Source organism: Ailuropoda melanoleuca, chromosome 11 (assembly GCF_002007445.2).
Source record: "Ailuropoda melanoleuca isolate Jingjing chromosome 11, ASM200744v2, whole genome shotgun sequence".
Lineage (NCBI taxonomy): Eukaryota > Metazoa > Chordata > Mammalia > Carnivora > Ursidae > Ailuropoda > Ailuropoda melanoleuca.
This window is the reverse complement of record NC_048228.1, coordinates 98,578,284-98,594,157: the sequence shown is the minus strand read 5'-3', so window position 1 is coordinate 98,594,157 and position 15,874 is coordinate 98,578,284. Positions and strand designations below refer to the sequence as shown.

Here is a 15,874-nt window from a genome sequence, read left to right as displayed (position 1 = left end):
CACTTACCCATCAAAGAGTAGAGGCTATGCCTCTAGACCTTGACTCGGGGCTGCTTTGATGTATAGCACAGAGAAGACGTGACCTTGTGTCAGTTCCACCCCAGGCAATTTATGTTTCTCCTCTCTCGGGATGCCGCTTCTTGGAACTCTCCCTCTCAGAACCCAACCGACGTTCTGTGAAAACTCTGGAGAGGTTACACGAAGGCACCCGAGGCAACAGACCTGGCTAAGCTCCTACCTCATAGTCAGCAGTGTGAGTGCATCATCTTGGATGGCCTCTGATGACTCCAGCCCCAGTGTGTGAGCTCCTAAGTGCAGACCACCCGGCAGAGACCAGTGAGCTCTCAGAAAGATAACTGAATAATAAATTGTCCTCTTGAATCTCCAAGTTTGGGGTTGATTTGCTGTGCAGCAGTGGATAACTGGAACAGGTGTCAAATAATTTCTCTTAGGCATCAATTGTGGTGACTACATATTGGTAACTTAAAAGACTTGATAAAATGGTGAGGTGGGTGGGGGATATACTGGAAATTCTCTTAGCAGTACCCTAGTGGGTAGCAGTCCCCCATATGTCCTTAGGCTCTTTTGCTATTGTACCGTACGTTTTCCTCAAAATGCTAATATTCTAGAGAAGTGATGTGATGTTCTAGAAAGGATGCAGGCTTTGTAGTCAAGGGAGATCCAGATTCAAATCCCAACTATGTCACCCATGAGTTATAAGATAAGTTACTTAATGGAGTAGACTGTGCCCTGCCTAGATGCCCTTTCTGAGACTGGCACACCCATGCCAGGACACTATGACCGTTGCCTTCTATTTGGCCATCTTCTTCTCTGCAGAACTGCCCTGAGCTGATGGGGGCCATCTTGTTCCAAAGGTTACAGTCCCCTAAACCGTGGGGATGGCTCCAGCCAATGACTGACTGGTACATGTACACAAAAGTCTGGCAGCTTAGCTCAGGAAGGGATAGAGTGAGGTATGTGTTCTGAGCCCTCTCTTCATGGATCAGGTCCCGAAAGTAGTCTATATGAGTCCACAGCTTTTCTAGACTCTTTCCCCTTCCCTATCCTGTTCCCACTTTCTTAAAGATTCCTTTTCTTTGACCTGAAGAACACTCCCTCAGTAATCTTGTGCCCCCAGATCCTGATCTCAGGCTCTGCTTCTGGGAATCCCAACCTAAGACACGTGGCCTCCCTTACCTTCTCTTTTTCAAATTCCCCTTTCCAGAATTTGCCAAGATGACAAATTAAAATCGCCTGACGCTTAATACTATAATAGCCCTGGACCTTAAGTAGGGTTGGTTGGTGTAAAGTAAACTCTCAGCGAGTGGAAGCTACGCTCTTCCACTTGCCAAGCTCTAGAAGCACAAGCTAGATCTTCCTTGCTCAGAGCGGACACTCCCACATCTGCCCAAGTGAACTGCGGTGAGTAGGGAAAGGAATCAGGTTTTACAAAGGATAGCACGGCTTTCACAAGTCCACTCCATATGTAGGCTGGGCGCTGAATCCAAGCTCCAGACCTCTCATAATTGTGGGCAGATTTCTCCGCCCGTGCTCACAAACAGCCAGACCCACTTGCCTTGGTCGTTAACACAGTTTATTATTGGCACACTTATCAGTAAAGCATACATAAAATACAGCTGTTTTATAACACACGGAGCCACTGTGTCTTTACATGTGTGGAAGAACATATTAATATGCAAATGGAAAAATTAGTTCTCTTATAAAGTTTCACATAAATACACTGGAATTGCCCCAAAAGAAAAATCCCCATAAAAGAACCAAGGGAGGGCTTTACAAAATATTATACAAGAAATATACTATGAAAAGAAACAACAGTCAACTCGGATACAATAAAAAACACAAAAAAGTTTCAGATTTATTAAACTGCCCACAAAATTAATGGATTACATGGCTTGAAAAGATTTGGATCAACAGCAATTTTACAAACGCATCAGTTCTCAACGGGCCAGGTAGGTGTCTTTCTTTACATAAAAATCCACCTCCATGTCTTCGATGACAAAAAGACATTTCTTGTTTCAGCACTTGGGCTCAATTGAACCAACTCAGGTTGGAGAACCGATTGACATTAGCTCACCCATAAATTACCCCACTAGGCCCTCTTAGCTGTTACCCAATTAAAGAAAAGGTGAAGAAAAAATAATAATAAGGATACACTTAAATTACTGTCCAAAAGCTGATTTTTTTTCTTTTCTTTTTTTACTGAAACAAGAAACTCTCAGATGCAAGTCAAAAAGCAGAAAATATTTTACAATATTAAAAAGTCATCTGTAGTTAGGGTCGGCATATAATGAGACCCTGAGCACTGAGGGCGTATTGACAATATGGCCTTCTTGGGTTGGGGAGGGGGGTGGGGCGGGAGGAGTGTAATTAACAAACATGTGGTTAACACCGAGCCAGGGGAAGCGCGAGCGTTCGCTCTGGTTTTAATTACGATCAGTGCCAGTATCTGTGTTACCTGCGAAGGCCTCCAGGGAAGGGTCACGGAAGTTTACTGGAATAATCCTCTCAATTCAAAAAGGAAAAAAAGAAAGAAACTCAAACTCAGATCATTGTGGTTTAGAAACAGGCATTTGCGTGGAAAAGTTTTTATTTCTCTCCTCCTTCCTCTCCTGTAAGCAAGGATCTGCAACTGCAAGCGTGGGTGTACCCCACGCCTACTGACGGTGGGTGCAGGTGCGTGTCAGTCTCACTGGGGAGCCTGGGGCGGGGCGTTTTCTGATTTGGTCTCTTGAGCGGCGGGGGGTTTACTGCTCCACGGGCTGCTGTTTCCCAGGGCGGGGGGGCTGTTGAAGTCTTCCTCGTCGTCCACGCCGTTGGCCGCGTCATATTGCGTGTTTTCTAATCTAGTGATTAGCCTTTCGTCCTCGTCCCCAAACTCACCTCCCATCAGAGTTGGCTCTCCTACCACCATCACATCCTGTGAACAGCAGCTGACATTATTACAGGGAAACCTTGGGACAGAGAAGCTCAGCTTAAAACACTAGCGGGAGGAGCTGGGGGGATCTAGGACAGACACACTCCTGTACTGTGCCCCGGGGCCAAGTCTCAAAGTCGGGGGGCCGAGACGCATATTTGATTTCTAGAGGAAATAAACATTGCCTCCTGACGTGGAACAACCACGCGAGTTTATGTCCTTAGTGCGCAGCCTGACACCGGAGAACGAGCAATGCTAGCAATCTGCAGAAATAAAAAAATGGATTTTTCAAAATTAAAAAAATCCACGCTTTTAACTTGCCGACATTGGGGACTTTAGAGAGGGTTGTGGAACCTTCTGCTGGGTGCTTTCCAATACCTTCAAAACTCCGCCACTTTTTATTCGCGGCCTCTGAATGGCTTTGGAAACTAGCAGCCAACGTGGGAAGGATGCAGTTCTACGGTATTCACGCAACTCATTCCAAATGGCACTCTCTGTCCCAAGGACGGTATACATTTTAATTGAAGACAGAATCTCTCTTTTTTCTACTCAGCCAGGCCCTTTTATGCAGCCAATATCCTTGACATTCTGCTACTTAATTATGGTAATTAATTTAGGTAAAGTTTTCGATAAAAACAATGTTCACACTGATTTGACAATTTGCATAGCTAATTAAGTCATTAGCAAAAACTTGCTGATTGCCAACAAGCCCTGAATTTACCATCTGTTATTTCATGGTGCGTGTCACCTATCCCCACACAGGCAACCCTGCCACCAATCTGGGCAGTAAAGAGAACCAGTCTGTCCAGCTGGTACCATAAAAGGAAGATGAAGAGCCCTAATTATAATTACATTGATGAAGTTGGTAGTCATCAGAAATGGAAGCGTGCAAGAAGAATCCATCTAATCACTCCTTTAAGTACGAATTGTCCTTCCATGCAAACAAGGAAGCCACCTACTGTAGCCAGGAGCATCGTGGAGGCCACTGCTGCAGCGGCACGGGGACGGGGGAGAAGGACGCATACACAGGGCACAGCTCCGGCCTCTTTGTTCAAAGGGGGCAGTATGGGGTTGATGGGTGACCTGGGCATGGGACAGGACACCTGTCAGGTGATACTGCTGGGCGGGCTGTGAGTGATAATCTACTTAAAAGTGCAGTGACTCCCGGAGAGTGCCCAGTGCTGTCGGCTTCTGCCTCTGCTGGAAGAAGCAGGGCTGAGCCCACTGCTTTTGGACATGGAAGGGTGTGTTTCCTGACAGGGAGGCTAATTGGACAAAATGCCTTGGTAACTGGGCAAAAACTGTCTTCACTGGGGGCAAGAGAGGCTTTCCTGGGACAGTATAGTAGAATACTGCCTTTGGTCAGGAGAAGGTCCAGTGGGCCCTCCAGTTTCCTTCTAGAAATCTGAAGGTGCCGATTGAAAAGAATCCTTAACGGCCACCTGGTCGATTTTGGAATGGAAAACCTTGTTTGATTGATTGATTCCCTGAGAATTAGGGGGAGATCGTCCGTGGATTTCCGAACCGTGTTTCCGGACTAATCACTCTTGTGATTTTAAAGAGCTATGTCCCAGGTGAAGTAAATGCCTCCAATACGAATTGGGTAAACTCAGTGATACAGGTGCTGATGGGGAAATCAGCAGTGTGCTTCAAAGAACATATCAATTATGCAGCGAAGAGCCAGACGTGACACTGACATGGGCTCGAGGCGAGGTACCACATAGACAGAGACTCTGATTGGCAAGAATACGGACAGGACTGGAGGTGGAATGGGCTCTCCAGAGAGGAGGGGATGTTATCGGGTTAGCTGCACTGCCCACTGGGGGTGTCCTGGACAAAAAAGTGCCGCTTGATTACAGGCAATCGGGAGACAGTGCTTATGACCCGGAACAAAGGTAGGGGGAAAGAATAGGGCAAGATTGGGGAAAGGATGACGTGGGTTAATCTCATTTCATGACTTATGTGCAGCACACTTTGGAAGGGTTGGAAAACACATGCGTGAGGTGTCACAGGACAGGAGAAGGGCATAGGGACCGACCACGTGGGTCTGCGTTAGTATTGTGAGTCCAAGGTCATCGAGAGAGGCTGGGACAGTGTGGGGAGGAAGCATAATTTGGAAACAGAGGAGAAAAATCAGAAGGCAGCTTAAGCGTGACATTAGGAAAAGGTCCTCAATACTCCAGGTGCCTTCATCACATCAGAAAAATAATGGTCATTCATGAAAGTACTATGGTAATAGTGATTTGAATCACTCCAAAAGGGGCTGATATTGGCTCGTGGTGTTTGAACAGCTTGAAAAGGTACCCAGGCATAGATCCTCGTCGGCATCCTAAATTTCAGAGAGATGCCACATTTGCCTTTCTGATTAGAAAAGAAAATCCTTAGCTGGATACACAATCCCGTGTGCAGGCGTGTGCATGATCGATAGACGGCAAGCTGTGAAAGAGGTGTGTGCCGAGGGCTCCTTATGCACACAGGTACTTGAGGCCGCTTTCACAGTATGCACAGGGCTCCGCCTGGCCCTACCGGACCTGCAGACGAGACGAGGGTTCTCTGCTCAGGCGGTCTCGATTGGTAAGCCTCACACAAAATGGATGGAGACATAGAGCACCTTCTGGGCTGCCTCTCACTAGTGGACGTTGGCTCCATCTGCCCCACCCCCACATCTTTAAAAATCCCCCCAACATTCAACATCAGTAATGAGAGGTGCATTTCCTTCCCATGTCTGCTACCTCGTGTGTCCCAAGGAGGCAGGGCTTGTGTGTCGGAGAGTAACCCAGATGCCCTTGACTCCCCATGAGGCAGACCTCTGCTCCTCGCCGGAGGCCTGGAGGTGCCACCAGCTCTTGCCCATGTCACATCTTCTCACTAATCCCCCGTGCAAGGACCACCAACCTCTGAGGAGGACTGGAAGTGACTCCTTTCAGGGCCCCTCAATGCTTCTCCTTAAATTGGCCAGAAGGGGTCACTGCTGTTGAATGACACAGGTCTCCATCCCTCCCAGGGTTGAGGCTGCAGTTCGGGATCGCTCCTAGCCCCTGCTCATGGAGTGAGAAGCAGAATCCAAGGATTAAACCCTAGTCCTCGCCAGACGCACACGTCGCTGCCGTGGCAGCTAGGCGGACCACAGCTGTGGTCACGGTGGCACATAAAAGCTGGTCATGCCTGTGACCGAGGCAGCCAGGATTGCAGATCACGCTCTATTTTAACAGTAAAATCGTGTCGGTCATTCAGTACACAGGGTTAAAAGATGTGGTCACTACAAGCCAGACGATGCTTATCATTTAATGTCCATTCAACAGAAATGTGCACGTTTTTCCTAACCTGGTTGCCTTTCGCTGCCCCTCTTGGCCCCCTGTAAGTTTTACTCGATGAAAACCTCTTTTAATTGCGTGGTGTGGGGATGGTGCTGAAATTCCGCTCGCACTTTCTAGTGGTGTCTTGTTCTCACCGAGTCCAAAGGATGTCAGTTCACTAAGAACCCTCTCGACACAGGTATCCTCCACTAAGATGCAGTTGGTGGGTGGGAGGAAAGGAGCATCAGGGAGCAGAACACACTCCATGCCCTTTAAAATGAAGTGGAAATGCTTCCAGCGAGGCCAGGTGCGCCAACATGCATGACGCGTACGCCACTCCCTATTCTACACCTGAGGCCGACGTCACTGAGGGACAGCCCGCCAAACCCAGTTTGGGCCTCAGAATCCTACTCAGTGCTGGACCCTGTAGCTGACCCCAGGAGACTGAGCTGGCAGGAGAGAGGAAACCTCCTGGCCATCGCTCGAGTAGACACTGAGCTCTTCAAGGACGGGGCCTGGGTTTTTGTTGTCGTTTGTTTGTTTACTCTTGGTGTAGTGGGGGGCACGTAGTAGGAGCTCAGAAAACATTTGTTGAACTGCACTGAATTCTTGCAGCCCCTGTGCCTTTAAGTAGTGATATCACAGTTCCAGAATTCTCTGGAATGCACTCTCATTTGCTACGGGAAACTAACAAATGTTAGTTTCTAAAACTCCAGGAGTAGATGAATAATGGGCTACTTGTGAGCCCTTCTGGGTTCATTTATTTATACCAGGCCATTTTCTCTATGCATTTGCCAACCTAACCAGGAGTGGGCCTAACTTATTGGTACCTTAATAAAAAGACTCTGGTTTTCTTTGATTTTTTTTTTTTTTCTGATTCTTTAGTCCAGTTCAGAAAACAGAGGTGAGTCTGGCATTATTTAAAGACTATAATTCCTAGCAGTCTTAAAACTAAAATGGTACCTTCCCCACAGGCTGGCCACTCTCTCCATGACCCTTTCTTTCTTGTGCAGTGAAGATGAAAACCATACCCTCTGTCCATGGAAGACAGGAGAAGAGTCCCAGTGGCCCTGGGGGATTCTCAGGTACTGATGGCGTTGGTTTTAGCCAAAGAAAATGAACCGATGGAAAGTGGGTAAAAGTGGGTCGGGGACAGATTTGAAAGACACATTTAGAAGTAAGTGGAGAAGCCCCATGAAAGAAGGGTCCACTCTCACATGGGGGGAGATGTGAGGACGACAGATCAAGGGGGGAAAATGGTGAGAGAGGGAAAAGGTCAAATTGCTTCGGTTGAGGGAAGTAACAAGAAATCGAGCACATTTCCCAAGACATGGTGTCTAGAGGATGCCATGAAGCACCCCGAAATTGTCGGGGCTCAAAGACGGTCAAACGCCTGGTGACAGGGTGGTGTGACTAGGGCAGCAGAGAAGGAGCTCCCACTAGTAATTGTGGAGGGGACAAGGGACAAGAAATGCTTAGAGGAGCATGAGAATTTAAAAGCAATAAATGGTCTGACACTGGGCTGAGGGATTTGGAGTCAGGAAGGAATTGGACAGACAGGACAGGACTTGAAAATAAAAGTAATAGGAGATGAAGAAAGATGAAGAAAGGGCCCACACGGTGTACACTCTTTGGGGACACCCGTCAGCTGTCAGCCTTGGAGTTCAAAGAAGCCCCCTTCACAGTGGCCCATTTCCTTTGTCAAGACCCAGAAATGAAAGAAAGGTTCAAGAGGTCAAGAGAGCTGAGACCAAACCAGGGGCTGACCCTCCCCCTGAGCTCATGAAATGGGTAAAGTGGAATCCACTGAGCTGCATTTTGAGTGGCTGGGAGTTAATTACCTGAGTCTTAAAATACGAAGGGACACCCATGTCGGGAAGGCCCAATCCAATTACAATATGGAGCCTGAATGCCGGGAGCTAGTTTCCAGTGGAGCACAGGGTCTCCAGCGATGGTGCCGAGAGCCCCTTCTATGCCACCAGGCATTGCTGCTAAGTGATATTTTAATTAAACCTTAAGTGACATATCTCCTGTCTGTGACTCTGACGGCTTTTTAATTCAGGTCCCTGCGCAGCACAGACTCTTAATATTCCTTTCTAATTCCCAGGCTGCAAGGGAAGGTTTCCATGGCAGAGCTCCTCCCTCCCATCCTTGCCCTCCCCTGCCCTGGCCTTGCCCTCCCCCACCCCCAACCTGCCCAGAACACGTTGGCAGCTCAAGGAGACTTTCACGTGGGCCCCTGCAGGTGGAAGACAGGCAAAGGCAGGATTTCAGGCCTAAAAGGAAAGCGAGACTTACAGGTACCTGACTGGACAGACTCAGGTTGGCGGCTGGCGTCTTCTTCTTGCTGCCGGTGCTGTTGGCGTTGTTCCCGGCACTGCTGTTGGAAGTGCTGCTGGTGGAGTTTTTCCTTTTTCTCCGTTTGGTTGTCGGCTGCCTTGTGGGTTCTGCTGCACAATGGAAAATGGACGGAGGATCAGTTCCGGGGCGACGGTCAGAATACTGCCCTCCCAGGAGGCTGTGCTTGGGAATTGAAAAAACTAGATTCTGAATTGTTTCCATTTCTTTTAACTTTACACAAAGTAAAGGGAGGAAGCGGTTGCTTTATTTTTAGCACAAAATGTGCTCAACCCTCTTCTTTGGCATCTAGATAGAACGATTTGTGTTTTGTTGTGTTTTGCTGATGTTATATGTGTGTCTGGAATCTATTAATATATTTAAGGGCCAACCACTTTTACAGTTGAGGTAAAAATATGATTACCATTACAAAATTGAGGAAAACATTTTTCTCCGGACTGTTGTTTCTTTAGAGCGAAAGCAGGGCCCTGGATTCCCTTGGGGGGCAGGGAGGAGGCCTCTGAGGTATGAGAGAAAGGATGCAACCAAGCTAAGGGGGTGAACCTGTGTAGTAGCCGTGTGTCCGGGCTTGACACCTGGACACGTGTACTTGCATATCACACCTGGAGATGCTCAAGTACAAAGAAGAAGCAGCATGAGTTCTGTCAGCCACTGGGTCCCAAGCTCAGTACGGTTCTCAAGTTGCATGGTTTGGAGCCCAGTGTTTAAAGAATGCTACTAATTTCAACGTTCCTGGTGGGAAAATGTCTTAATGTGCCATGGCCAGCATATTCATGAAGGGGAACTTGGTCTTTTCAAGAAAGTCCTGTTTAGAAACAGAGAAAAATATTCTGCCCCAGCTGAATGGGTAACGTCTTCTTGGAAGCACAGGGATCCGTGGTGATGTGGGTCAGATGAATACTTATTTATATATCTCGTAGTGAGTGTTACCGACTGTTTTCATGTTCTTCATAGTTTCTATGTCATGGCTATCTTATATTCATAACAACTCTATTCATTAGATACTGTACTAATCTGTGCTTTGTAAATGAGAAATCTTAAGCTTTTTCCAGGCAGTTACTCAGTTGGGAATGGTATGTAAGAGCATCCTTTTTGCTAACCCTAGTCTTGACCCAACTCTGATGGAGAGACAGTGAGCCAGGGCCATACTGGAACCCAGTGAGAGGGCCTTATGGTGTTTTCTTAAAATACCTATGCTGCTTCTGATGGGCGATGGGCAGGATCTCCTTTAAGGCTCATTTCAAAGACCCCCTAGTCCACCAAATTATCCCTGACTTTTGAGGAAGAAGGGGATTGTGTTCCTATTTATATGCCATTTTTTTTCTTTCATGAATATTTTGTCTCTTATGTTCAAAGATTTTCATCAAAGGGCCTAACATGTCTATCCATAGAGAGCTATGGGTGCTTGTCCTGAAGGCTGGGGAAACAGGAAATAGGATTATTTCAGCCCCTGGTGCCAGAAAAGAGTTGAGTGACACGTTCAAAGTCAAGCAAATCCTCAGTTCCCCTAACAAACATCTTCTTTCTTTACCTCAAGAATTAAAATCGGCTACTTTTTTTTTAATTTTTTGTATCTGTACTCCCTTTGTGAAATTTGGGGGAATATACCTAAATTGCATACTCTGGATTACTCCCATTGGCAGCAGGTAGTTGAGGTAATAGAGTCATGAACTCTGGAGATGCAAACACCTATTGTGACACAGACCTCTTTCACTGACCAGCTATGAGACCGTCTTTGGCAAATTACTACTTAAATCTCAGGCCCTGTATATTTAAAATGGAAGTAACATTAAATACCTCATAAGGTTATTGTGAGGATTCAGAAAGAGAATGGGAGGTCTGGGAGGGCTGGGATTTCTGACTGTTTCATTTGGTGTTTTACTCCTAGTGACTGAAACAGTGCCTGGCACCTAGTAGGGGCTCGATCAAGAACTATTGAATGAATGATTGAGTTACTAAATAATATATCATTTATATATGCATATTATATATGCATATGTTGGAAAATATAGGTTCTCAAAGCATTTATTTAGTGAAATATTTTTTCCCATAAAGCCTTATCGATATTGAAAGAGAAAATAATCTAAGCACATTCAATAGATTTAAAAAATAATGTTCCAAATGTCTAAAATTCCTCTAAGACAGGGATATAACTATTCTATGTAAAATGATGCTTGTTTTCTCAGATTTCTAAATATGTACTTGGTTAAATCTACTATATTCATTTCACATAAAATGCCTGGCCCATTACCAGTGGAAGGTGACCATTCTATTTTGTGATTCAGAAAGCTATGTGCTTCGTGTTAATAATTACTCTTTATAAAAATAATTTTTAGCGAACGGATACGTTTTGCTTTTATGATCAATGAGGCTCGACACACGCCTGGGAGTAAAAATGTATTAGATAGAATGACAATTAATGATGACTGGAAGCAGTAATTTCAGAGCCCCAGCAGGAGTCTATAGTATCTAAACTGCATTCTAAGGAAGTGAGGAAAATGGAATCTTTTATGTATTCTCTTCATGTTCAGAGTACCCTTTGATATTAGATTTATCTTTAAAAAGGGAGCAAATTTATTTATTTTTTTCTTTCTTTCCTTCTTTCCTTTTCCCCTTCCATCCTCCCTCCTTCCCTCCCTTCCTTCCCATAATTTCTATCATTCTCAACAACAACAACAAAAAAGCAAACAAACCCCCCCCCTCCAAAAACCAAGCAAACTAACAATGGACCATGAGAAGACATCGGTCTTGTCCAGTGGAACAGGAACTGCACTGGGAGACAGGAAACCTTGCTTCTGATTTTGGCTTTGCCAATGATCTAACATTAAATAAATCAATTGACTTTTCTGGGTTTCAGTTGCTGAGACTGTAGATGATTCCTAAGGATGCTTGTACTTCATAAATTCAACATTCCCAAGTCCAAATTCCGTAAGAAACTACTCTCCCTGACAAATTTATGACTCCTTCCTTCCTTTTAACATCACTTCATCCCCAAAAGAGGCCTCAGCAAATGCATTTAGAACAAGAGCAAAGAACGAGCTCGTACCTGGGGGTGCCACCATCCGCTGCCACTTCTGAAACAAGCAGGTCTTCAGGCAGTCTCGTGGACTGAGGTTGTAAGTTTTATGTCTCGACATCAGTTCCTGCATTGGCTCCAGTATTACACACAACTGCGAAAAGTTCAAAGACATCAGTGTCTCACTACTTGATAATATTATTTGCAATAAATGATGTTAACAGCTGGAAACAATTAGAAAGCTCAAAGGTACTTTTCTTTTCTTCCCTGGTTTTGATTTTCTCTGTGCAAGTTTGGAGGAAAAGAAATATTACCAACACTTGATAATGCCCGCCTAATTTACTATTATTTATAATACCATATTATAGCTGAATGTGATTTATACACACACACACACACACACACACACACACACATCCAGGGACACATTCTGTACAAACTGTTGGGTGGATATATGGGGCTCTATTCTGAATTCAAATGATTCTCTCTGGTTAAAGAAAAAAGCTCTCTTCCATGGCGCACAGCATGCTCTGATTTCTACTCTGGTTTCTGCTGTTGTTCCTGTTTGTACAACCTCACACTGCGAGTTATAATGCTGGTTTATGTAGATTACGTGGCACTGAAAGCCATCTTTTAAACTGAGGAGAACAAAGTGGCAACTACAAGTACTTTTTTGATCCTAATTCTTATCAAGGCCCACGATGAGCCCTATTTTATTTTGATTCATGTACTCATTTGTATTTTACACATAATGATAATGTCAGTAACATATGCCAACATCAGTTCAGAGTGGGAGATTTCTCTGTGGCTCTGTACACGGTTGCTTTCTTTCCTCCTTTGGTTCGATTTTTCAGATTTACTTTGGTCCAAGACATCTGATGACAAAGATTAATGAATGAAACAAGAAGGTAAATCCATTTAGGATTGCCTTGAACTTTTCTGAATTCCTTCTCAGTGGGAAGCTCATCAGAAAACTGCTGCACGGAGAGTGCTCTAAGAAGACAAAGACCACAACACAGCCGTGTACATATTGGCAAAGCACCCTTCCATGTGGAAAAACAGCATTTCATTATAGAAGGCAGATGTGGCTTCATCACCCATCTTTCTTACCACTCCCTTCCCTTCCGTCATTACACAGAGGACATGCTGCTTTTTGTCCAATGGGTTCCCTTTACTTGGATTTCTTCCCTCCCCTCTTCTTGGCTAATGCCCACTCATCCTCGAAGACAAGGCTTCTTCTTCTCTTTCACCTTCCTCTCCAGGTTGTGCACTTCTCCCTACGGTTTTCCCGTGGCACCCAACCCTTTCTGCTCTATGAACTCACTCACCCATGCTTTGTAACCCTCTGCTTCCAAGTCTCTTTTCTACTTGAACTTGAACTCTTTGAATGCCCAGACTGTGCCTTTTTTCTTTGCTTTCTTAGCTTTGGCTCGACTGAATGGATGCATTTAAGGTGTCCTTATAAAGACCGGAAGATCTTTCCATGCCAATGTTCCTGAAAGTATGGTCTAAGGAATACTTCCGTCAGAATCAAATGAGTTGATTATTAAAAATACAGACTTCCAGGCTGTTCTCCTTCTGTTTCACTGGGTCTGGAGCTAGGGTCCTGAATCTTCCTGTTGGAAAGCATGCTCCTGTCTAATTCTGATACATTCTACTGAAGTTTGAGGTCTGCTGCCTTACATATGCAGGGCAGCAAGACGTGCAAATTCCCCATGGTTTCCAGTTTGAATTCCACTTTTTTCTCATTTAACCCCACTTGCCCATGCTCTTCCTCTCTTCTCAAGCCTAGGCATGATAATCAAGATTACTTTCATCTAGAAAAATTTCTGTGCTCTTTTTACCTATCGATGATCTAAACTTGGCCCAAACCACTAACTGCATTGACAGGACAACTGTAATCTCTTTCCCACTGCAGTTTCTTAGGAAGAAAAGAGCAAGAGTTCGAAGCCTGAATGACACAAGTACAATGCGAGCCACAGAGACAAAGCCACTCAACCCTAGTGAATCAGGCTGTCAGGTAATGAGATCGGGGTTAGTTATGGGGTATCTTCAGTCTTGACTATCTTCTTGCTTACTTTGGAGTCCCTGCTGAAACTTAAAAAGTCGGTAAGGAAGATCCCATGAGAGAGAGGGAATTCTTGTGCAGCTCACGCCACATTTCCCCCAACGTGAAGACTGGACGTGTATATTCCTCAAGAATTCCTCACTGGAGATCAAAGTCTGTGCCAGCTGTAGACAGCTCAGGTCTGCCCCAGCCCCTGATGCTCACCAGTCCAAACAGAGTGAAGGATTCACAGTCATCTCCACAAACAGAGATAAGAGTGGATTATGCATCGAAGGAGAACCACTGCTGGATTCAGACAGGGTCAGAAGATGTTTGCCTCTATTGTTAAGCTAGGTTAGTCAGTAAAGGTTTCAGGGAAATTCTAAGGAATAGAAAAACTTTTGTTGTGTTTTGTTTTTGTTTTTGAAATTAAAATAACAAAGTTAGGTTTTCAACCATTTCCTTTGGCCCATTCCCCATTTTTGAGAAATGGGCTTACCGTGCATATAAAATACATGGGTGGAGTAGAACAAGCATGGGCTTAGCAACCAAGAGGTCTAGGTGTGGATTTTAATTCTGTCACTAGGTGTGCATCCTTGGCGGAGCCCCTTAAGAGTGCTGGGTCTCAGTTTCACCTGTAAGACAATACCCATCTTGCACATCGTTGTGAGAATTTGAGACAACATATCTGACACGTCAGAATTCAAACGAACAGTAGATATTATGTTTCGATATTAGCAAAAACAGCACAGATTGTGAAACAAGTGACATTTCTATGACTTTAAATCAACAAGCATTTATAGAGCTTCTTCCTAAGTGTCAGGCACTCTGCTTTGGTGCCGGGGGCATAATGAGGAGGACAACATAATCTCTGTCCTCAGTGAGTATACAGCCCCCTTCAGAATGATTTAAGCATATTAAGAAAATGACTCTGGTTTACACATCAAGCATCTTTGGGAATCACATGTTTATGAAGCAAGTATTTTCATTACGTGACAAGTTGGGTGGCAGCAGTGACCTCTGTGGACCCAGAAAGGCAGTGGGCATGGAACATACCAGCACACAGGTCAGCTGCATTTATCGTGAGAACCCGTGAGCTCATTATCTACTTCTTTCTTGGGGGTGGGGTGGGGAGGGCCTTCCTCCTCCCTGGGTTTTGGGCAGCACTTTTTTCAGGTGCTAATCCTCAGAATGTATCCCTTCCCCTTTAATGTAAAAATATTTTCTTATCACTGTAACCCACCCCAGAGGAGTTCCTGTCTCTGAATACTAATCAGGAATCCCCAAAGCCATTTTTCTTCCAGAGGAGGGTTCCCAGGCTGGAGAGGCAGCCTTCCCCTGGAATCGGGTGTGCACAGGAGCTGCTGCGGGGCGTGCTGGCTTTGCTGGGCTGTGTGCTGTAGGTGGCAGAACTAACTCAGACAAGAGCCTGCCTTCTCAGGCAGTGAGCCAGCGCAGTTTGGCAACAGCGAAGGCCTGGGGCGTTCTGAAATGAGATCAGGAAGACGGCTGGGGGAGTGGGTTCCCGCAGTCACTAGCCAGTTCCTTCTGGAGCCAGGATTCCTGCTGTCCCTGGGGTCTCGGACCCCCCTGGAGAATCTGGTGAAAGCTACGCAGCCTCTCTTTCAAAGTTTGTACAAAAAATCTGGAGGTTTATTAATCCTCTTATATCCCCACCCATTGACTCTAAGTAAAGAGTTCCCTGTTTGTAATAAGTATAAACCAGACTACATGTCTTTTCCTCCATGCTACACACACACACACACACACACACACACATACACACACAGGCATGCACGCATCAGTCAAATGCATATTAATGGAGCTAAGCATAATAACACAGAGTCTTTTGATTTAAAGGAACAACTGTATCTGCAGAGTTGGGCCTGCTATGAAGCTCTCAGCGGACCAGTCCCTTTGCCTGACAAGGAAGGCCTCAGCATTTCTGCAATGTCTGTGGCAAGCTGCATGCAGGGCTGCCACTTAGGTGGGCTTCGTCCTGCACTGGTGTTGGGGGATGCCAGGAGGAATTCTAGAACACCCTGGAAGGGGCACGAGTCAGCGAGGCCTGAGATCTCATTTTGAGTATGAAGCTCCTGAATGTGTAATCCCTGCCAGGTCTGTGTAGGATCCTAAAGAAAGCTATTGCCCATCCAGCAAAGCTGCAAGTACACCTTTCTGCGGGTTTCGTGAGAGCCGTAAGCTAGGTTGATGCTGCTATG

At 45.5% G+C, this 15,874-nt stretch overlaps 1 protein-coding gene across 9 annotated transcripts in view; it reads right to left on the bottom strand.

Moving 5' to 3' along the window:
• Nucleotides 1-1,577: 1,577 nt before the first annotated feature.
• Nucleotides 1,578-15,874, bottom strand: part of LDB2 (LIM domain binding 2) — a 381,995-nt gene continuing 367,698 nt past the window's right edge. Inside the window, exons 6-9 of one of the 9 annotated variants that reach the window (XM_011221061.3) lie at nt 11,636-11,759; nt 8,530-8,678; nt 5,831-5,973; nt 2,807-2,938 (exon numbers count right to left, since the gene is read on the bottom strand). In XM_011221061.3, coding sequence (XP_011219363.1) covers nt 5,869-5,973; nt 8,530-8,678; nt 11,636-11,759 — 378 coding nt within the window. In that variant the 3' untranslated portion in view covers nt 2,807-2,938; nt 5,831-5,868. The other 8 variants (XM_019796437.2, XM_019796439.2, XM_011221060.3 and 5 more) reach the window with 8 other exon arrangements.